Genomic DNA, 23,475 nt, shown 5'->3' with positions numbered 1-23,475 from the left:
GTGTAGCAATACCAGCAAGCTGCGAGATGAAGTCAAAGGAACAGCTGTTTCTAGTCAGTTCCACAAACCATTAATTGTCCAGACACTGCATTTATGGTATTACTAAATTACATAGATTAAAAGTACCGTATTTTTCGCCCCATAGGACGCACTTTTTCCCCTCCAAAAATGAAGGGGAAATCTGGGTGCGTCCTATGGGGCGAATGCAGGCTTTCGCTGAAGCTTGGAGAGCTAGAGGGGTCGTGCGCACCGATCCCTCTCGCTCTCCAGGCTTCAGGAAGACATCCGCAGCCTGCTTCCCGGAGCGTTGGGCGCCCTGAAAGCAGAGTGCCCGGTGCTTCGGGAAGACATCCGCAGCCTAGGCAGCCCTGCGGGAGGTCCCGCAGGGCTCCCTACGCTGCGGATAGCAGCTTGCCGCCCGGCGCGTGGGGCGCCCTGAAGCAGAGCGCCCCGCACGCCGGACAGACATCCGCAGCGTGTTGGAGCCCTGCGGGAGTTCCCCACAGGGCTCCCCATGCTGCAGATAGCAGCCTGCCGCCCGGCGCACAGAGCGCCCCGCACGCCGGACAGACATCGGCCAGCCCCACAAGCTCGGGGGACAGCAAGGAGGTACAGCGCTGCCATCCCGCTGTTCCTCGACCTGGTTCGGTTTCCCCGACCTGGTTTGGGGGGGGGGAATAAAGGGGGGGGGAATTTCCTTTATTTCCCCCCCAAAAAACTAGGTGCGTCCTATGGGACGAAAAATACGGTATAATTTTTCAGTGTTCTTCCCCCACCCCATACATGGGTTTTAGAGCATGTGTTTTAATTTTCATAATTAATAGTTGGGTGCATTTCATTTTTTAAAAAAGAGGCGTTTGTATTTTTTTTATCTCGTGCCAATTTGAGGGTCAAGTAAGATAGGGGGCTAACAATCCTGCTCTCTACAGGGGAGGCAATTGTTCTATGAGAAATAAAAAGGACTATGTGGTCTTATTCTTCTTTGACAAAGAATCCATCTCTTTCATTTACTGAAGGCCGTGTTCAGAGACATATATATATATATATATATGTAATGCAATAACTTTTATGAAGGATTATTTATTACAACAGCAGTCATAAAGAAGAAACATGAAACACACAGAAAAAATGAGATACACAGGTTAAATTGCCGTGTTGGCACTTTGCGATAAATAAGTGGGTTTTGGGTTGTAGCTTGGGCACTCGGTCTCTAAAAGGTTCGCCATCACTGGCCTACTACGTCACACAGTGCTATATTAAGACACTTGCCGTAATCTCTAATATGTAACAAGAATGGACAGCTTATTTTAAATATATATATTTGCAGTTACAGCTAAGAGAGCAGAACTTCACTGCAAGGTCTATATTTCATGCCTGCATATGTTGCCGAAAAATGTAAAATTTACAGGCTCCTATCCAGGAAATCAATTTGTGCCCATGACACTGAAACCAGAAGGGTTTAAATCAATTGTGACTATAACACATCTCATGGATTTCAACAGGACCTAAGCGCAACTAACTCTCTGCAATTGAGCATTTTCATGCAGTCAAATTTCATGCAAAATTTGCTACACAAAATGCCTTAGTGGCAGAGTGGTTATGCATCAACTTTCTGTACCATCAGTATAGGATCTTTGCAAACAACAGACTCGTGTGCTGGTGAAGAGGGAAAAGGTGAAGAAACTTTTCGCCCAAATGCTGAGACAAAGTCCTAGCCCTAAGTACAGGTCCCACAGTCCCTAATTCCTGCCCACAAGCCTTGTGAAGGAGAGGAAGATGTAGATGACATCTACGTAGATCTGGATGGCTCCATAAATGTAATCCTCGGGACTGATGGCGTAGTTCCTGTTCCCCAGCAGCAGCTGAGTATCATAAGCAAGGAACTGTAAGGAATCACAAAGCAGCATTTAGCCACATCATTCAATAAACGGTCTATCTTTCAAGCTTCCTTCTTCCCCCTTCAACAGCCTTTGATTCCCACCTCAACCATTGGGTAAAGCTGATTTGATTTCCTGCTCCCCACCTGTTCCTGATGTAACTCTCCACTCACTGCTTCTTCCCTGGCTAGGGAACCATTTTGTAGTTTGCCTCAGGCACCAAAATGTATTGGGCTGGGGCTGCCATGATCCCTCTGATTTTCGCCTCCCCACAGCAGCTATTGATTAAGGTGCAGGGGGCAGCTATGTGGGACCAAACTAAATGAAAAATGCTGTGTCTAGTTTGGTCCAGAGTTTCCCACTTAGTCATCTGTAAACTTTTATTAAGCCTATTGCAATATAGCAAGGCCCTGTCTGTACACCCCTTAAAGCCCATGTCTTCAGCAGCTGCATGGACTGGGTGTCGGGAGCACCTTCACCAACCCTCCAATCACAGGAACAGCAGAGCACAGCATTCCTCTGGAACAGGTCCTGGTGCAGTGGACTCACATTTGCTGTTGTGAGCACCTCAAATGCAGCAGAGTAATGGAAGCGAAACAGTGGAGGTTTTGTTGCATACCTAACTTTATTACTACTACAAAACAAAAGAACATAACGGACATGCATGAGAGAACCAGCTCTCTCATACTGCCACCTAGTCTCTAGACAGATCAAAGAAAAACCAGCACAGTGCTAGGGACGGAAGTCTGGAAGAGTGGTTTCCGCCCCCTCCTTTCTCTGAGACAGAAAGTAAAACAAACATGATTGGTGATCTTTGCAATGGGAGGGATGAAAATACTGACAGGCCCAAACCAATTCAAAGTAATTTGCAGCTGCAGTTAAGCATTCGTTGGTGTTTCGTTGGTGTCTGCAAACATAGTGAAAGCTACAAAGCCAAGGATCTTAATGTTCCAGCATCTTCCCACAAAATTGGTACCCACCTCCTCAATGCAGATGCCATTGGATTTAGCACACATCTATTTGTTATGAAGCTACATTGCATACAGTAGTACCGTCAGCCGTACTTGTCTTTTGGCTGAGGAGCAAGGTAGAAACGTAAGCAATAAATAAATTTTGCTAGAAATCTAAAGATGCTAGACAAAATCCACTCTCCAAAGCCTTTCCTTGTTTTTGTGCCCCTCTAGCTTCATTTGCCTGTTACGCTGCTAGTCTGGGACAGCCAGAAGATTCTTGCAGGGTCTCCGCCTCAAAGAGGTGGTGGCGAAACAGGAAACTCTTGAGTTGTTGCCTATCAGAATTAACACAGTACACCCAGAATATTCAAAATGCTGCATGTATATTGTCTCGGGAAAAGGGGTAACCCTATTCATGCAATCAACAGTAAATCTCTACTAACCAGGGTGAAGACTACAGCAGAAATGGCTGCATAAAGCAAGTCGAGCCAGTACATCTGCAAGAAGAGAAAAGGAGCATCAACTAATGAGTTTCTACATCTCTGCATAAAAAAGATTATGTAGTCACCTAGCGAGAGACCTGCCGATATGTATTTATTTATTTATGTTTATGAGTCGCTGTTTCTCAAAATAATCCAAGGCGACTTAACAGAAATAGATGTACATTTTAAAAACAAAAATATTCCCATGGAGAACATATTGTATACTGAAGGGATGCTTAAGGCAGCAGGCCAAAGGAATAAAGCTGAACTCCTAAACAGGCCTTGGTCCAAAGGAAGGGAATGAACTCTTTCAGGAAAGTGAGAGGTTGGGCAAGGGAAGGGCAGCCATTGCTCAAAGCCTCCTGAAACAATGCAGCAGCCCCCACTGAACACACACACATCAACTGGGATTGCTTTGCCACTGGAAGCTTTGTGGTACTGCTGATCCCATAGGCTAGCAAGTTCCCCAGCCACTTACGTATTTGCAGCTCAGGACAATGGCAGTGGCAATGCCAGTCACCATGAAGACAATGGCCATGATACAGAAGAAACCACGCCAGGTTGTGAGATCCACCTGTCAACAGAGGAAGTGACAAAAATACCTTATTACCTCTGGAAATATTACTGCCCAAACGTATTCAGTTATGAAGTCCTGCGTCAGGGGTGGGCAACCATTTTTTGTACTGAGGGCAACAGGTGGGCAGAGCCAAAGACAACAGTGTCCTGGATTAACTAACCTGACATAAAAACTGTCCACTTTTGCCCTGGCTACCTCAGATTAGAATCCCCAATCCTCTGCAGGTCTCAGTGGGGTTCAGAAGCCCCACTAGGTATGATGGAGTTCCTCTCAAATCAGTATACAGAGGAACTGTGGGGGCTTTTTTTTTTTTTTTTAGCACAACAGACAGGGAAGCAAGAGAAAGTAATTCTTTTCTGATTTTAGTGTGTTACATACACATGGCGGAAGCCTACTAATTTGCTCTCAGGTGCCTGGGGGGAAACTTAAGAACATAAGAAGAGGATCCGGCCAAATGCCACATCTAGTCCAGCATCCTCTTCTCACAGTGGCCAACCAGATGCCTATGGGAAGCCCAAAAGAAGGAACTGAGAACAACAACTCTCTCTCCTCCATCCCTTTCTGCCCCCACCAAACCACCAGGTTTTTAAAATCAATTTATTTTAATGAGATAAAATATTGCCTGTGTAGTTCTGAAACTACACACAAAGAGGGTCTACAATATACAGCTGATGTGAAAGTTTAAGGCAAAAAGCAAGAACCACATAAGCACCCTGGGAGACAACAACTACTTTGTATTGAGTGTTTCCATGTTCCTATCCATGGAAATCCAGTGTGTGAGGAAAAGGAAGGCCTCTAGTTTAGAGCTCGCCAGGCTGGAACCGGTTTTCTACCTGCATATACCATTTTTAAATGGAGGTGTAGTCACAATTTCAGCCATTAGCCTGCATTATTACATCTATGGTGTCCCCGTTTCCCCACCCCCACCCCGAATATCAGCTCATGGGAGCGTACAAAAGAGAAGGGTGGCTGTCTAGCCTAACTCATGAAATGGAGGGCTGCATGTTGTAATGGCAGGCCAGGTGTACATAACACCATGACAAGGAATTTCTTGTTTATGAAAAGGGCCTTGTATTGTAAGGGTGGGATCCAAACATGTTTAGCTAAGTCACCATTTCCACCACAGGGCAATCACCCTTCCTAAGCCTGCTAACTGTACTGGAAAAACAGGCTTTCTCACCTTTGTCTGAAAGGAGAAAACAGTGACAGTGATGGTTACAACTGCTGTGATGATCATGGCAATGACTACAGTCTTGGTCTCATACACGCTGGTAACAAAAAGGTAAAAAAAACAAATCATACATTTTTGTTGTTAAAATAATTTTATTATAATGTGAGAGCAGAAACAACAAAAATAAAATTAGGCACAATGTACTTTTCAAACTTGAGGGGTTGTATCCAATGCTCCAGCCACATGATTTTGCTGGTGCAAACATAGGAAAATAGGAAGCTGCATTATGCCAAGTCAACCTTTCAGCTCATCCAGCTCAGTTATGCCTACACTGGCTGGCAGCAGCTCTCAAAGGTTTCAGGCAGGTTTCTCTCAGCCCTAAGAATTGAAGCTGGGAGTGAACAGGTGTTCTATCATTGAGCCAAGACCCTTCTGCTTCCTCTCCTCACCCTGTGCACCTACAAATGTGCTCCATAGGATCCCCCAATGCGCCAGAGCTGATTTTGAGGGCATGCAGGGGGCTGGAGGGGACAGGAGAGGAAGCAGCTCTGTGGCACACAACAAAGTCCATTGTGCCAGCAGAGCTGCAGCGTTGAATACCATCCTCTTATAGCCAAAAACAACGCCACCTCCAAAACTGCTTTATCAAAAACACGACAGTATACATGCCCATATTTTTTGACCAAGAAGGAACACCATTTATTTCATCAAGAATCCGCTTGATTGTTTGCTTCTCTCACAGTGCAATCCTAGGGATGTTTACTCAGAAATAAGCTCACTATGTTCAATGGAATTTCCCCAGTAGCAATTAAAGAATCTAGTGGGGGGGGGGTGTTGGTTTTCTTTTTAAGGAGAGGCTGGACAGCCATCTCCTAGGGAAGCTGTGGCAGCAGACTGCCTGCATAAGCAGGAAGTTGGAGTAGATGACCTTTGGTCAGTTCAACTCCCAGCACCTGTAATTCTAGGTTTGTTTAGGTTGCAGACTTAATTTTGCATTATTGGCTATTGTTTCCCTCACTACTACCTCCTGTACTTTCCACCTGCTGAACTTTTCACATTCCGTCAGGATGTTAAATTATTTCCACACTTTTGCTATGCTTTTTTTGCAGTCACAACCATAAAAATGAGTTCCGTGCAGAGCGGTGAAAAGGCATGTGCAGTAGTGTATGGGGATATGACCTATTCGGAGACATTTTCTAAATCTAGCTCAGAAACAGCTTCCCACTGTGTAGACCTCTACTGTATCACTTCCATTTACCACTTTGCACAGTACCTTGCAATTGTGCCAGTCATGAATGCCGTGGACATGGTCTAGGGAAAATCAGAAAACAAAAAAAATTAACAGAGCGCCATCTACACTAGAGATGGTGAGCATGTGGCCTTCCAGATCTAACAGATTCCATAATCTGTGGCCACTGACTATCATGGCTGGGACATATGGGAGTTGGAGTCCAACAACAGCTGGAGGGTCACAGGTTCCCCCCTTCTGACCTACAGCATCCTTTGACCCCCTAGTTACACATCAGGACAAATAGTTTCGGCTTCTTCCATTATTTACATAACAGAAATACTTTATCTGCTACTCTGTGCTGGTCCTTTTCCTAGCACTATGGCAATCATCCAGTCAGCACTCACCTCACCAGATGGAACAACCCACCCCCACCCCACTTTTCCCTACATACTTTTCTGTGTCTTCTCTCACACACACCCAAAGTCAATTTTGGGGGTGTGGGGAGAAGAAAAGGGGGAAAGCCCACTTCCACTAGCAAGGCTAGTTAGTTGATCCCAATATTTGATATACAAAGGTGTTCTGAATTTATGAAAAGGGGATAGAATTGCAAGTATTTATTTTTTACATACTAAACCATTTTGGACAATTTATTTTGCTTGAAAATTTGTGGCGAGTCAAATGCATTGCCCTACACTTCATCTTAGACCCTTCTTCCACCATCTCCCCACAATAGAGATTTTGCATCATTCCAATGCAAACCACACAAAAAAATGTACTTACAAAGATAGTCATGAGGATTATGTTCCATGGGAAGCACCTCCTGAAAGACACCGGCAAGAGAGTCAGAGAGTACGTGCAGGCAGTCTCACCTCAAGAAAAGGAGCCTTCTGAGAGAATTTAACATACTGATGACACTGCACTTCAAATCTCCTAATGCATGGGTAGGCAAACTAAGGCCCGGGGGCTGGATCCAGCCCAATCGCCTTCTAAATCCGGCCTGCGGACAGTCTGGGAATCAGCGTGTTTTTACATGAGTAGAATATGTGCTTTTATTTAAAATGGATCTCTGGGTTATTTGTGGGGCCTGCCTGGTGTTTTTACATGAGTAGAATATGGGCTTTTATTTAAAATGCATCTCTGGGTTATTTGTGGGACATAGGAATTCGTTCATTCCCCCCCCCCAAAAATATAGTCCGGCCCCCACAAGGTCTGAGGGACAGTGGACCGGCCCCCTGCTGAAAAAGTTTGCTGACCCCTGTCCTAATGGCTGCTCCCAGCGGCTTTATGGAGATGTTAACTTGGGGAAAATACAAGTTCCCTGTAGTACCCCACAGCATAACTGACAGGGGACTGAGTCAGCCAGTAGTTCTCTCTCTGAACTGGCCCTATGGACAGAAGTGAAGCCACTGTACCCAGAGAGCTGGCCAAGTAAGATACCAAGGCAATTTATATCCAAAGCCATTGTCAAAATGCCAACTCCTTTGACAAGTCCATCTTCTGTCATTGTCCCCTCCCTATGAGTCCCAGCAAATGTTGAAACTCTGTTATTTGTGTGATCACAAATGTCGTCAACAGATACGTACTGGATGCTTCTACACAAGGCCAGCAAAAGGTAGCAGATCAAGAATACAGCACTAGGGATGAAAGAGAGAGAGAGAGATGACTTATTTAAAACTAGCTGGTAACTCTAATAAATAAACAGCTTTCCAAATGAGCTCCCTCAAGCCCTTCTTGAACCATGAAGGGAGATAGCCTCCATACAAAAATAATATCCCTCCCATCAATTGACTATGCATGTTTGTTATTTAATTTAATAGAATTTATATACTTTCTAAACATCAACAGCATTTTACATAAAATATAAAAAGCGCATTAAAATTACCAGTAAAATCAGATGTCAACGTTTCATCAGGAAACTATGGATGAAGAAGGCAGGTTTCCTCTAGGGAAGGATACCATGTGCAACTTATTCCCCAGAGGCCCCCTGCACAACACAGCCATTGTGCTGTTATGAAATGGTAGTGATGGAAGTTACAGGAGAGACAGGGTGAGAGAATCTGACATGAAGCAGCTTAGCTGGCCAGTAGAGCAATCTGTCTTGGCAACAGGTCAAGAGCGGAATTTGGCTCTGCATCTGTAAAGGGAGTGATACTTACTAAGATACATAGTACAGGGCAATATTCCTTTGCACATAATGGCTCACAGGGTGTCTGTGGAGAAGGAAGAGAGCACAAGATGAGATACCTGCCCTGGTTCTTGCAGTTCTGTACTGCCAGAATAGTTTCTGGATCAGAACATTGTGGGCAGAATCAGCTGGATTTTGGAGGAGCATTTTGCCATTTTTCCGGAGTGAAAATGATGAAACTTTGAAAGGACAAGGTTTTTAAATTTATGTTTTCCATTTAAAAGACAAAATTATAACAATGGAGAAACGATGCACTGGTGCAATTCTTTCATTGCATTATTTTGCATTATTATTTTTTATGGGCAAAAAGAAAAAGGGGGAAAGAACCCATTCAAATATTTCCTTAGTAAAGATTTTGAGAAAAGCTAAGGTCACAAAATAAAGTATCCTCTCCCATCTAGAAAAAAGTTCTACAAAACAAGCCCAAATGACAGAGAGGCAGATATTTGAACAATTTCATCACTTTAAAATTGCAGGACAGATTAAAAAATAAATTAAAAACAAATCAACATAAAATACTTTTTTTCCTAATTTTAGGGAAATGGCACAGGTACAGAATTCCATCTGCTACAATCTAGAATCTGAATTTCCAAATGGAGCTAAATGGGAACAGAACTAACCAGATGTCAGAATAGTGGGGTGGAACTGGTTCATTCTGATAACCCCTACCTTTAGTGTTCCAGAACCCCTCCAGAGTTCTAGCAGAGCACCAGAAAACTTACGAAAAAGTGAAGAGTGCAACGATGCCCACAGTCACCAACAGCTGAAGGGTGATGATGCTGTAGACCTGGTCATGAAGACAAACAAGATGTGAGCATCTGCATACATATATAAATGCAAACAAGCATGTTGCTATCTACAAATGCCAAGATCAGATTCACGAATTCATGAATGGTGACTGTTGCTGAATTGTGTACTAGAGCACCTTGACCCTATCATACTGTATATGCCTTCTCCCTCTCCCTCTCCCCCAAAGTGCCTTCAGACTTACCTTGCGAATGAAAGTTTGCCGGACATTCTTGTCAACCCAATAAGCAATGTGAAAACTCCCATCTTCCTCTACGAGACACTCCAAATCTGTTTTATCTGATGACAAACAGCAATATTTGTTAATGTAAATTTCAAAGCCACAAGATTTGGATGGTACAGATTCCACCCTAGAGCCCACAGACACTGCTGAAGCATTGCTTTTCCACATGTAGCATGGAGTAGAATTCAAACAGTGGTTCAACAGGACCTTTAACATGGCACTATATTATCCGTCAATACCCACTGCGATCCCAATAGTTGTTGGTAGCCCCCACCAGTGGCTACTGTTTGTAGTTTAAGAAATATATTAAATATGCATTTAACATCCCATCTATTTTGGTTCCTGGCTTGCCTAGTACCTGGCGCCTCTCCTCATACCAGCTCTCAACTTTCTTCCTTGTTTGTGGAGATTCTCCTGTCCCTCAGCAATTCGCAATATTCTCACCCCTCATCCCTCTGCCACCTTTCTTGCAGAATCTCTGCTTTTAACCAGGTGAGTCGAAGTATGCTCTCGCACCTGCAGCTCCAGTTTTCTTGCCATCATAGGGAGGTGGACTCTGCTCTGCCATGATGTCTCAGGGAGGCTTAGCACAGCACCTGGAAAAAACCAAGGAGGTAAACCCTCATTATCACTTGGAGAGTGAAAACAAACATAAAATACAGGGTGCAAAATACAACATGCCCATCCCTGAGGCAGCACCCCTTCTCTGAACCACTGGTTCTGAACATACCAAGCCAAAGGACACCAGCAAGATGTGCCAAGCATAAACTGTAAGGGAAAAGGTGTTGGATCCAGAGTGCAGCATTCAAAATTCACCAGGTACCAGGGGAATTTTGCTCCTGGCTATCAGCTACTTGCAACCAAGTGAAGATGCCCAGGTGCCAGGATGGTGTCTGATGTCTCCACCATCTGGAGCTGCATGCCTAGGGATCCTTGGATCTTGACTGTTTTCACCCATGAGCATCACATCCTGTAGAATTCTATCCATTATATTTGAATTTAGGAAACCAAAAAGTCATATTGGAAAATACAACTTCCAAGCCGTATGGCCCCCAAATGACAACTAGGCATTCTGTTTTGGCAACTGTAGCCCTGGTTTAAAGAGCCATTTGAGTTTCTAACACTGCCAGAGCGACTGCTTATTCCAGAGAGGCTGGCCTTCAGGAGGCTGTAAAGGCAGGACCATAAAGAACAAAGATGAGGGAGTTTCTATAATGCATGAGTTCCTGGTGGTGGGAATTTGGACAAGGGGCTGCCACCTACTTCTGCTCAGCTGGAGCTGCAAAGCACGTTCTTAAGAACTGGCCTATGCATAAAAGAAATGGTCTCTGAGGTAGCCTATCTGTAGGTTCAAACTCCTGTTCTTTCCCCATAGCCTGTTGCCTTGTCTTCTAGGCCCATGGAGGAAAGGTGTCTGCACTCCATGACATAGCTTGGGTGTGGGGAACCTTCAGCCCTCTCTAGATGATGTTGCTGAACGACAATGCCCATCATCCCTGGCTATTGACCATGCTTGCTGGGGCTGATGGGAGTTGTGGTTCAGCAATATCTGGAGAGCCACATCTGACATAGCTGAAAGTATCCATCACGACACTAGCTGCCTGATTTGCAGTGTTTCTTCAAAGAACCGTATATTTTTAATAAATGGAACATTGCAATGAAAAGGGGGGTGGGGGAGACATTCTGAATTGGACCCTGAAACTAACCATCCTTGTTTCAGGACTGACCCTCTGCAACCCATCTCCATCTCCCAGCAGCCAGATTCTGAACTCTTCAAAAATAGCCCCATGAAGAGATCTGTGATCTGGCTGTCACTAAGGCATGACTCAATGTTGCTGCTCAATGAGACCTATTGAAGGAAGGGCATATGGTGGATTTAGCCACCTAAACTGAGGGGGAAAGCAATCCTGGCCACCACTATCACCTGCTCATTTAAAAGCAGTTCCATATATAAAAAAATCCTCACACTGTGAGTTCTCACAGGAAGCGCAACCCTGAGCAAAACAAACTCTGTGGTTAAGTGGGGGAAGGACTGTCTGCTATTGGTTAGTCATCGCCCCCTTTTTTCTTTAGGGGTCTGTCACTTCTGAATGCAAGTATTCTCAGAATACATACATATATTATTGTAATCTTAATACACTACCACCCCCCAACATCTGAACAGCACACTGGCTAAATGGAACAGCATTTGGTTCTTTCCCCCGCCCCCCATTTCCTCACTAACTTTACTGGACAGGTTGATGGACAGCTTGAACAAATAATTAACAATATATATACCATGTTTCAGTTCTTCTTTTCTTCCAATTAACTTCCTTCATCCTCAACATGGTTCTCTTTTCATTTTTTGTAAACTGTCTCCTTATTTCGTTATTACTGCTTTTTTCTTTCTGTTTTTTAACTTAAAGGCCATAATTTATTTTGCAGAAGTTAATTGAAACAAGTCAAAGTATTAATTTGAGGGCACTCCTTTTTAAGGTATCCTTTATATTTTTCTCATTCTTTTTGAAATTTTTGTTTGGGCTGACCCCTAATAGCCTCTGTCAATCTGCCAAATTGACAGCGTTTGGTTCTATGGCAGAGGGGATATGGGCCTGACAGTTCTATTTATTATATATTCACATTCCAGATCTTTTAGAGAATGTGTGGGGAACCTTTAGCCCTTCAGATGTTGCTGAACAATAACTCCCATCATCCCTGGCCATTGGCCATGCTTACTGGGGCTGATGGGAGTTGTCCTTCAGCTATATTGGGAAGCCCAATGGTCCCCCATCACTGTTTTTAAGACTATCAATGTTTCTAAGAACAATTAATACAACGTACAAATGTATCTGCAAGAATACGATGATATGTGAATAACATACATGCTTTAAATTGGCACTGCATTTTACACCCATCAAAGTCATGGAAACACAGGTGCCTATCTAGTTCTGTATCCTGTTCTCATGGCGGTCAACCACGTGTGTGGAACAACAGGTGATTTCCAGCAACAGGTATTCAGAGGCATACTTACCTAGTGTTATCTAGCTGCCACTGATATACTTATCCCTCCATGACTTTGTCTAATCATCTCTATCTTGTCCCTTCTAACTCAGTTTTTCCAAACTAAAAAGCCCCCAAAGTCGCAATGGTTTCATCCACACGGGAGAGTTCCTCCACCCACTTGATCATTTTGAGTAATGGAGATCTACTTTCTGCAGCAATTCACAGCAAGCAGCACTGTACATCAAAGAAACCTCAAAATATCTCACTGACAAGGCCATCTTCCTCAAACAATTATCTTCCATAAACTTTGAAACACTGCAATTCAAAGGAAATGGCTTCAAGACATACTCAAACTTGCGACTCTCTGGTGCATATCTTAATGTTATTTCTTAATAGCACAATTTCATGGCATACTTTTGCCGGTTTGCCTGAATTAGCGGCTTCCATGAAACATGTTGGAGCAGATAAAGAACCATTACTGCTCCATTATGGAACAAGAGCATTCGAACAGACTCACCATGCTTAGTATCAACTGTTGCATGGCACAAAAAATACATTTCCACCTCAATAATTAGTGCATTTGCACAGAAAAGGAAAGCTTGCGTTAATTGTTTTTTTAATCAAATGACGTCTCACTCTTTTTTAAAGAGCCTTATTTTGATATTTTTGCATTGTCTTTATTATGGGTTAAGGATCTCTGAAGCTGGAAGTGGCCTGGGCCTGTCTGGACCCGAGAGGGTCTGCTCGCACGTGCGATGATGTGGGTTTGAGAGTAGCGTTTATCCCTTGGTAGGTCCCGTCGGAAAAGTCACAGCCGAACACAAGGCGCCGGTGGTCCTTGTGCCAGTCGGTTTATTTCCAGGCAAAAATGGGCTGGAAGTTATTGATCCCCTCAAGATCAGACTCCACCTCCGCCCCTGAATCTTAGCGCGGGAATTAAAATTAGACCTGAACTTTGGAGACGGAGACTTTTTCGCTGGCTAGAGCGATGCCCGTCCAAACCGAAGCGACCCCCTACGCCATGTGAACGAGCACGGGTACCCAATCCCTTGCCCCAAATTTCCCAGCATCCTTACCTTAACCCGTGTGCCCAGCTCCGGCACCCTCGTCTCCCGTTGCCAAAGTTTTAGACCGAAAAATGACCTACGGCTCTTCGAAGTAAATCCCGAGAATGATGGGAGAAAAGTTCCCAGAAATGACGAGGAAGTGATGGGAGGGGGAACGTTTGGTCCCCTCCCTATTGCATGAAGCGGGCTATGGGATGGAGCGGGAGTGCCCCCAAGAGGAGAGCTTGGAGCTATTGCAAGCTCCCCTTGTGTCGAGAGCTCAGGGAGGAAATGTTAGCACTGAGGTCAGAGGAAATTCCCTGTTCACCTAAAAAGTAGCACTAGAAGTCTTGGAAGGCCCCACATCAGCAGATTTCCTCCTGGATTCAGTCCTTGTCCTGGAATCATGTACTAGCCACTACTGTTTGAACCAACACGCTGCTTCTGATAAACACTTTGGGCAATTGCAAGGTAAATATTCCTCCAAATTGCATAAATGCATAACACTTGCAGATAGACACACTTCTGGTTTTTGAGCACATCAGGGACAAGTCATTAAGGTAAGTCATAAATGGAGTCTGGTGTTGTAATCCATGCAAATAGACTCACTAAATGGGTTGAAGCAGGACGTTGGGGTTGCGAAAGCCCAAAGATCATTGTAGGGTTAAGAGGGACACTTAAGGGTGGTGGTGGCAGCGGCTGCCTCCCAGCACCTGCCACCTGAGGTGGTTGCTTCACTTTGCCTAATGATAGGGCCTGCATGCCCATTCTTTGATTTGTATTTCTATGGTTGGGGGAGTGTTACAGAGACATAAAAAAATGTTTTGGGGAAGCAGCAAACATCAGCTTACAGTGCGTAGGCTTCTAGTAGTCTGGGAGTATAATACATGAGACTTAGAATCATAGAATCATAGAGTTGGAAGAGACCACAAGGGCCATCGAGTCCAACCCCCTGCCAAGCAGGAAACACCATCAGAGCACTCCTGACATATGGTTGTCAAGCCTCTGCTTAAAGACCTCCAAAGAAGGAGACTCCACCACACTCCTTGGCAGCAAATTCCACTGTCGAACAGCTCTTACTGTCAGGAAGTTTTTCCTAATGTTTAGGTGGAATCTTCTTTCTTGTAGTTTGGATCCATTGCTCCGTGTCCGCTTCTCTGGAGCAGCAGAAAACAACCTTTCTCCCTCCTCTATGTGACATCCTTTTATATATTTGAACATGGCTATCATATCACCTCTTAACCTCCTCTTCTCCAGGCTAAACATGCCCAGCTCCCTTAGCCGTTCCTCATAAGGCATCGTTTCCAGGCCTTTGACCATTTTGGTTGCCCTCCTCTGGACACGTTCCAGTTTGTCAGTGTCCTTCTTGAACTGTGGTGCCCAGAACTGGACACAGTACTCCAGGTGAGGTCTGACCAGAGCAGAATACAGTGGCACTATTACTTCCCTTGATCTAGATGCTATACTCCTATTGATGCAGCCCAGAATTGCATTGGCTTTTTTAGCTGCCGCGTCACACTGTTGGCTCATGTCAAGTTTGTGGTCAACCAAGACTCCTAGATCCTTTTCACATGTACTGCTCTCAAGCCAGGTGTCACCCATCTTGTATTTGTGCCTCTCATTTTTTTTTGCCCAAGTGCAATACTTTACATTTCTCCCTGTTAAAATTCATCTTGTTTGTTTTGTGGTGTCAGAGTGATCAGACCTTTGTGCCTTATTGAGACTGCAAGTGCACCTCAAAGTTGAAGAAAAAAACAGAATGCAAACACAAAGGAAACAGGAAACCCACAATAAAAGTAAAGATTAGTTCAGAAACCACACCATGTTTCCCAGATCTTCTGAGACAGAAGGAGGAGTCAACCTGCTAAGCAAATGGGCAACCAGTATATATCTCGTGCCTAAAGGCTTTACATGCTCAGAGTCTCACTCCTGCCAACAACGAAGCTGCAGTATTCTGCATTAACTGCAGTTTCCAAGGGAAGTACAAAGTAAGCCCCACATAGAGTGTACCGCAGTAATCCAGTTTTGAAGTCACCAGTGAGTACACTACTGTGGTCAAGCTCTCCCAGTCCAAGAAAAGCTGTAGTGGTTGCACCTGTTGCAGTGTAACATTGCATGCCAATCTGGGGGGACCATAAGTAACAAAAGGCACAGCCCTTTCGATCTCTGACTTGGGTTCCAATTGCTTCAGAACAGGTACACCCTTCCCCTCCCTTTCTCACTTTTTTTTTTGAGCATGAGTCTGTGGCAAATCGTCATGCTTAAAGTCTCTCTAGGCTTTTGGGATAGATAGGGATCCTTTAACTCTTTAGAACAAGGTGTGTATGCTGTATGATTTACTGTGCACATAACTACTGTCTGAAGCAGCACCCAACTATTGTCAACACTATCCTTTCCCCAACGTGGTGCCTGACAGATGTTTTAGACTACAACTCCCATCAGCCTCATCTGCACCTGGGTGACCTCATCAAATTCCACGACTTTCAGTATCACCCAGTTGTATTACTTGTTTTTGAGAAACCCATGCTGGGTCTCGGTAATCACAGAATCCTTTTCTAAGTGCTCACAGACCAACTGTTTAATTCTTTATTCTAGGACCTTTGCTGGTATTGATGTCCAGCTGACCAGTCGGTAGTTATGAGGGTCTTCTTTTTTCTCCTTTTTGAGGATGGGGACTGTCATGAAGGAGTGATTCTGTAAGCAAGTATTGCTGGGTGGGGGCCCTCAGGCAGGTGTTAACAATTACCGTATTTTTTCGCCCTGTAGGACGCACCGGCCCATAGGACGCACCTAGGTTTTGGGGGGGGGGAGAAAAAAAATTATTCCCCCCCAGCCGCGGGAACTCCCGCAGGGCTCCCTAGGCTGCAGATAGCTTCCCAAAGCGCGGGGCGCTCTGCTTCAGTGTGCCCCACGCTCCGGGCAAGCAGGCTGCTATCCGCAGCCTAGGGAGCCCTGCGGGAACTCCCGCGGGCTCCCCAGGCTTATGGATAGCTTCCTGAAGCCTGGAGAGAGAGAGGGGTCGGTGCGCACCGACCGCTCTCGCTCTCCAAGCTTCAGCGAAAGCCTGCATTCGCCCCATAGGACGCACACACATTTCCCCTTCATTTTTGGAGGGGGAAAAGTGCGTCCTATAGGGCAAAAAATACGGTAGTCCCCAAAGTGGGAGCAGATAATGGGGCTGCCTGCCAAGGGGAGGGAGAGAACGCGCTGTTGACTAGACTGCCATTTGATTTCTGTAGCTGGTGCCAGAGAAGATGGCAATAAAGCCTGATAACCCATTCAGTGCCTACGTGTGAGTTATTAGAAGTATCTCCTCCTTGACAGGGACAACATTTGCCTGTCTCCAGCCTGCAGGGACACTGCCTGTTCTTCAAGAATTCTCAAAGATTATATAGATAGAGGCTCTGAGTTTACAGCTGCAAGCTCTTCTAGTTCTCTTACGTTTGTTTTGTATTTCATGTTGATGAATGTAATTATTACATTTGTATTTTTTATAATGAAAGTTAATAAACATTGTTTTAAGAAGAAGAAGAAGAATAAATGCAACCTGCATAATGCTGCCCCCATCACATCAATCTGGGAGATCTTATTCAAAAATATAAATTTTATTTGCAGTTGTATAGTTGAGCCCTGGATCTTTGGATTTTCTAGCTGGAAGGGCCATCTACATTTTAGATAAGTAAGCTGACCAAAAACAAACAACCAAACAAAAAATACAAATAAGAGATAAGTTGAGAGGGCTAGGATACATCACTCCAAAGCAGTGATACAGATTCCTGTATCCAGGGCATCAGATACAAAAAGGGGATTCCACATGTGGAAATGGAGAAATAAACAACATCTTACAAATTAGAGTCAATATCTACAGCGTATACAATGTATCATATCTTATCTTTAGCTCTGTCCACTATGTGAATCCCTTAGTAGCGTCTATACATTCTAGGAGGTGAGAGCAACGCAGCAGAACATTATATTAAGAAAGTCGAAGTCTGGGGTCCCCTGAACTTCTAGGGAGGGTTGCCAAAGTTCTAGCACAGAGGCACGGCCTCAGCTTCCTAATCTCTGCTGCCCACAATCTGCAAGAGGAAGGTGAAGATGTAGACTATGTCTGTGTAGATCTTGAGGGCGCCGTAGACATATTCCTCAGGGCTCATGGCGTGTTTTCTGTTGCCCAGCAGCAACTGGGTATCATAGGCAAGAAACTGTCAAAAGCCATGAGGAAAGCAGTTAGTCACAAGTTTGAAGAAATTACCAAAATTTTCTTCATTCCCCGAGTTAGCAACCACAATCCATGCATTATTTTGGTACACACATACTGCCTTTGTCATATTGCAACCACACCCATTGGCCTAATTACTACACCTACGCTCTGAGACACTTGCAATTAGCAACCTATCCAGTCACCCAAGATAACTAAAATTATATCTAGGTGGTGAGGCCAAGTCTTCACTGCTGCAGAGGGTGAGCCACAAATGTAGCAGCCGTAGCACTGCCCATCACACTATGATGACAGCAAACCAGAATGAACCAGAAAGACATTAACTATTGTTTGGGAGGGAGAGCCACCACACAGCCCCCATTGAAGCTGTGCACTGGGCTCTTTCTTGCTCTCTGTTCTTACAGCTGTAAGCCTTTAAAGCTATCAAGGAAGTTGCTATCTACCCCAGCTCCCCCCAGGGCATAGCACAAGATACAGGCAAGGTTATGTTCTCCCACCAATATTGACTGCCTTGAGTCCTATTGATGTAGAGCAGGCAAGAAACCTAAATGACCAGTAATTATATATACACACAATTATATATATCTACTAACCAGGGTGAAGGCAATGGCACCAATGCCTGCATACAGCATGTGGAGCCAATAGACCTGCAAGGAAAGAGAACCAAATGAGTCGTTGGCCTGCAAGCGGAGTGTTTTGATTGAATTAAAACTTCACTGACAGCATCTCTAGGCCTGTCCACAGAGCACAAATAGGAGCAGCGGCTGGGAATGAAATGTGAGCATCAGTACAGAGTCAGGACCCATCTGGAGGAACTGGAGAGTGCAATTTGAACATTTCAAAAAAGAAGGTTGGCAGGACACTGATTATCCAGAGCCCCCACATCACTGAGTCAGACACTTGGTTAGTTGCAGTGATTTATCAATATTAGCTGGTAATTGATGGGAGCATGCAGTGGTCAAATGCAAATCATGCACACATGACCAGTTGCTTGCAGCTGTAAAGCAGGGGTGGGGATCCTGTGCCTGCCAGATGTTGCTGGACTCCCATCACAGCCCCAGACAGCATGGCCAATGGTCAGAGAGGATGGGAGTTGAACTTGAGCAACACCTGGAGGGCAACAATTTTACCATTTACATCGCCAATCCCTTCCCAGGCCAAGCTTTCAGTGTCAGCTACTTACGTATTTGAAGGCCAGAACAATGGCTGTGATAATCCCAGTCACCATGACGACAATGCCCAACACACAGAACAAGCCGGTACAGGATGTGAAATCCACCTGCCAACAACAGCAAGACACGTTTTGGGGAAAAGATGCAAATAGCAAGTAGCCCGCTCTACACAATACCTCAATTTGCCCTGCAGGAGACCTCTTTGCTCTACCAACTCCATGATACAGAAGACACACACACCAGGGTGGATTTGATTTAAATCAAATTGATTTAAATCATGATTTAAATCACTAGTCTGTAAGACTTGATTTAAATCGTATTTTTACAGAAAGATTCATTCTTGCTGGCATAATCTTAATATTTACAACCAGATGAAGGTTACATTTTTGGAATAATAAATTTTCAGAGTAGTTTTTACAGTTATATCAAAAATTACTGATTTGGTTATACTATTAGAAATACATTGACAGATGATTATGACATTATTGTGAGGTTGAATAAGTTAACTGTTTATATATGGATAACTTTTCTGCTGTACTTTATCAGAAGGAGGAAAATAATCATTTCCTTAATAACAATTTAAACAATTTATTTAACTAAAACAATAACATTATAGCATATGTATTCATGTTTGTTAACTGATGTGGTTAAACTTAAAAAAAAAACCTTAGACTGAGTTTCAGCACACACGAAAAACTTAAAACAAATCCTTATTTCCTGATGAATAGCCTTTGGACTATAATTAACTTAAATAGAAAACTATCTTTAGAAAGATTTTTCCTCCAAAAGCATTTTATTTTAAAAATCCAATTTAAAATTTAAAAAATCTAATTTAATTTTTCAAAAAATCATTGGTTTTTATCCACCCTGGACCACACCAATGTTACCTTCAAGTAAGAAGCAAGCCTCACCTTTGTCTGGAAGCAGAAGATGGTGACAATTATGGCCACAATAGCTGTGATTATCATGCAAATTATAACAGCCTTTGTAGAGTACATGCTGAAATAGAGAGTTAAAGAATTATTTTTACCTAAGGGTCTGGGGGGGGTGTTGTTTTTCTACATTATGATAACTGTCTTTTGCCACTGAATCCTAAGTGCACAATTTAGATCTAAACTCAGGACAATAGCAAGGGAATGCAAAGTTGAACATGTCTCAATAGAGCAGAATTAATAATGTTTAGTCATTAAGAGACAGAACGTTGTTTTGACTTAGCATTTTAGTTTTAAATGCATTTATTTAGAAGCAAGTCTCCTTACAGCTTTCTTTCCAATACACACCAGTCTCACCCCTTAGGACTGCAATCATACCTCCCGCCGCAAACACCTCAAGGCAGGGAACCTACAAACCTTCCTTTCTAGATGGGCAATGCTCAGTGTGGAGTGAGACTTAAATGGATATTTCGGTGTAGGCTGGACACACCAATAGGGCTCAGGTATTGGAAATAGTTATATAGCAGCAGATGATACAAGGAGTAGAACTATGCTTGGACCAAAGCATAGTGAGAGAACAAGAAGTTTGTGTAGCATCATCAGGGTCCTCAAAATCCTGTACCTGATTTAAATCACAGCTGTGAGATGTGAGAATGGATGTCATCTTTGTGAAAGTAACCATCCTTGCAAGAATTTCACCTCTAACCGGAAACTCAAGTTTAATTGCTAGAGAGCAAGCTAATGATGATGATGATGTTTATCTTACCTAGCAATGGTGCCCGTCATGAATCCCATGGCCAGTGTCTAGAAGAAAAATAGAAGGTAAAAGTGAACATTGCCTTCCTGGCATATCACCATAACCTCAAAGAGCTTCAGTTCTGTAATAGCTTCAGATTAGGATTTGTCAAGTCTGAAAACCAGGTGAAACTTTTGTTTCTCATACTTTCTTCTTGCAGATGCTCTCATCAAGTAAGCACAGTCCTGGGAAATAGCACAAGCTAGTAAGACAAGGAGGGAACTGTAGCTACACATCTTAAGACCAAGCCCTACACATCTTAAGACCAGGGTGCCTTAGAGCAGGTGTGGCTAACCTGTGGCCCTCCAGATGTTTCTTGACTCCAACTCCAGCCAGCCCCAACCAGAATTGCCAAGCGTCTGGACTGAGGAGTTGTAGTCCAGCAACATCTGGGAGGGGCACATTAGCCACACCTGCTCTAATGTAAGCTGGTCCTAAGCTGTTTGTCAGGCTTCCTCTCTGTGTCTTTCTCACTAGAAATGGAAGGCGCTTGTATTGTTAGACAAGTTGTTAATGTGTAACTTCTCATTTGATTGCTGCCAGTTTTAAGGTGCAACATCTTTTATCTCTGCTGCTATTTTGAGTTTGTCTGACCTTTATTTTTAAGTGTTTGGTTGTACTAGGTTCTTTAGAAACTGGTTGTTTTATTTGTACTGATTTTGGTGGAAGAGTGGGATATAAATAAATTGTTTTATTATGAATCCCTTAACAATAACATTTTTGCCAATCCATGACTACATAGTCCCTGAAGACACCTGTTACATTCACAAAGTGGGGCCTCAAGAGAAATATAAATCTTTGACTGAACTGCCTGGAGTTGCTGCAACAAAGAGTCTCCAAAATTTAATATGGTGAGATATCCCCAGAAGAGTCTTGTGTACATAATTAGACATAGCCTTCAGATCTAGACTGGGTGTACATCCAAAATAGCTGATTAACACTTTGCTCAGGTTAAGCTACATACAAATAGTTTCAGGTGTTGACTGGAGTATAAAGCAAGACTAGGCATAGAGAATTTAGTATCCCTCGGAGCTCTGGTTTTTCTGGAATTTTTATTTTTTAAAAGTTTCCATCAAAAACCCATCATATCTACACTACGTAGTCCATCCCAGGACTGTGTACACTGGCATCACACGAGGATCTGTGCTCAAATCCGAACATAGCCTTGAAGCTCAGTGAGTAAGACCTTGACTCAAAACAATCCCTCAGTCTAAAATGCATGTAAGGATTCAGGTAGGTAGCCATGTTGGTCTGACACAAACGAAATAAATAATAAAAATTATAAAAATGTCCAGTAGCACTTTAGAGACCAACTAAGTTTGTTCTGGGTATAAGCTTTCGTGTGCATATGCTGCTGGAGAATTTTTTAATTTTTATTTATTTTTTAGCATATAAGGCTACAGAGAGGATGCCATTGGGGTAGACCCATGTAAATGACTCTGAGCAGTGAGGAAGAAGGGTGGAATAAAAATGTTTAAAATAAAAAAATAACAAAATTGCACCACCACCACTGAGGAAATTCATGGAAAATTCCATTGCCCAAGCCCCATGAACAACTTACAAAGATGGTCAGAAGGATAAGATTCCATGGGAAGCGTCTCCTGGAAGAGAATGAAAAGAAAGAAGATATGTAAGCAGTGTCACTAGGGCCAAGTCTTTCAGCACATCCTCCCAGCTGTAGGCATTTTTCACCAGAAGCAAAGAGGCCAAGTAAGTTGCAATCCTACTCTAGACACCAAAGCAGCCTCTGGGTTCAGGCTTCATTCAAACTGGATGCACACCCCTCCAGACACTGCACCGCTGGCTCCAAACCACCCACAAGTAATGAAAGAAAACGGTGTTTGGGAAATTGTTGCACAGCCTAGTTTTCCCATGTTGCCCAGCTGCCACTCATTTCAAAACCCCACCTCACATTCAGCCACTCACCTACCTATACATCCCACAGTCACCAAGAATATCCAATGTAACACTCACCGTGGGCCCTCACAGCATGCCAGCACCAGGTAAGTGACGAAGAACACAGCACTGGGGGAAGGAAACAAGAGTGAGATGTTTGAGTCATAGGAGGACCTTGCATCTATCCAGAACTTTGCATCCCTCCCTAAAGACACAAAAAGGCTGGGATTTCAGATGCACAAGAGTTGAATATGGCACCCCCTAAACCCTGATTGGGATGCGGGTGGCGCTGTGGGTAAAACCTCAGTGCCTAGGACTTGCTGATTGTATGGTCGGCGGTTCGAATCCCTGCGGCGGGCTGAGCTCCTGTCGTTCGGTCGCAGCTCCTGCCCACCTAGCAGTTCGAAAGCACCCCTAAGTAGATAAATAGGGACCGCTTTATAGCGGGAAGGTAAATGGTGTTTCCGTGCGCTGCGCTGGTGCTGGCTCGCCAGAGCAGCTTCATCACGCTGGCCACGTGACCCGGAAGTGTCTTTGGACAGCACCGGCTCCTGGCTTCTTAAGCGAGATGAGCACGCAACCCCAGAGTCAGTCACAACTGGCCCGTACGGGCAGGGGTACCTTTACCTTTACCTTTAAACCCTGATTAGTGGTTAATTTGGCTTCAGTTGTTGTGGTGTGGGACCTTGATAAGTGACATTTGCTGACTTAGGACAACTCAGGACACTGGTGCCACTCCTGAGCACCACCTCCGACGCCTAAGGGGGTGTTTAGTCTCTGTGGTTTTCTCGCTGTACATCACATCTTAGCAGAGCTAGGCTTGTTCACCACTGCTTCTACTACGATCTCTACTCTCTTGCACATGAAAGTTGGTGGGATAGACCAGGGACAGGGAACCTATGACCCCCTGGATCTTGCTGAACTAC

The 23,475-nt window shown here is 44.0% G+C and overlaps 2 protein-coding genes across 6 annotated transcripts in view; both read right to left on the bottom strand.

Moving 5' to 3' along the window:
• Positions 1 to 1,557: 1,557 nt before the first annotated feature.
• Positions 1,558 to 13,723, bottom strand: LOC128420621 (protein lifeguard 3-like). Its single transcript, XM_053402295.1, has 12 exons — positions 13,565 to 13,723; positions 10,023 to 10,102; positions 9,468 to 9,562; positions 9,199 to 9,263; positions 8,448 to 8,501; positions 7,875 to 7,925; positions 7,072 to 7,111; positions 6,334 to 6,371; positions 5,070 to 5,157; positions 3,791 to 3,886; positions 3,274 to 3,327; positions 1,558 to 1,883 (listed from the first exon to the last, which is right to left on the bottom strand). The coding sequence occupies exons 2-12, from the start codon at positions 10,072 to 10,074 to the stop codon at positions 1,740 to 1,742; spliced, it is 777 nt and encodes a 258-aa protein (XP_053258270.1). The 5' UTR covers positions 10,075 to 10,102; positions 13,565 to 13,723; the 3' UTR covers positions 1,558 to 1,739.
• Positions 13,724 to 17,118: 3,395 nt separating this feature from the next.
• LOC128420589 (protein lifeguard 3-like) overlaps positions 17,119 to 23,475 on the bottom strand; it is a 33,536-nt gene continuing 27,179 nt past the window's right edge. For all 5 annotated transcript variants that reach the window (XM_053402245.1, XM_053402254.1, XM_053402273.1 and 2 more), the window contains 7 exons: positions 22,628 to 22,678; positions 22,215 to 22,254; positions 20,624 to 20,661; positions 19,837 to 19,924; positions 18,937 to 19,032; positions 18,347 to 18,400; positions 17,119 to 17,736 (listed from right to left, as the gene is read on the bottom strand). In XM_053402245.1, coding sequence (XP_053258220.1) covers positions 17,590 to 17,736; positions 18,347 to 18,400; positions 18,937 to 19,032; positions 19,837 to 19,924; positions 20,624 to 20,661; positions 22,215 to 22,254; positions 22,628 to 22,678 — 514 coding nt within the window. In that variant the 3' untranslated portion in view covers positions 17,119 to 17,589. The remainder of the gene's footprint in view (positions 17,737 to 18,346; positions 18,401 to 18,936; positions 19,033 to 19,836; positions 19,925 to 20,623; positions 20,662 to 22,214; positions 22,255 to 22,627; positions 22,679 to 23,475) is intronic.

This window comes from Podarcis raffonei, chromosome 1 (assembly GCF_027172205.1).
Source record: "Podarcis raffonei isolate rPodRaf1 chromosome 1, rPodRaf1.pri, whole genome shotgun sequence".
NCBI classification, from domain to species: Eukaryota; Metazoa; Chordata; class Lepidosauria; order Squamata; family Lacertidae; genus Podarcis; species Podarcis raffonei.
The sequence above is the reverse complement of the archived record's forward strand: the minus strand, read 5'-3'. Positions and strand labels throughout refer to the sequence as shown.

What these genes read in the sequence shown, in the direction of transcription:
- LOC128420621 (XM_053402295.1), bottom strand. Translation starts at nt 10,074, where the DNA reads ATGGCAGAGCAGAGTCCACCTCCCTATGATGGCAAGAAAACTGGAGCT. An exon ending in GCCCTGTACTATGTATCTTA is followed by an intron (nt 7,926 to 8,447) that starts GTAAGTATCACT and finishes TTTCATCCCTAG; the next exon opens with TGCTGTATTCTTGATCTGCT. An exon ending in ATGACTGGCACAATTGCAAG is followed by an intron (nt 5,158 to 6,333) that starts GTACTGTGCAAA and finishes TTTTGTTACCAG; the next exon opens with CGTGTATGAGACCAAGACTG.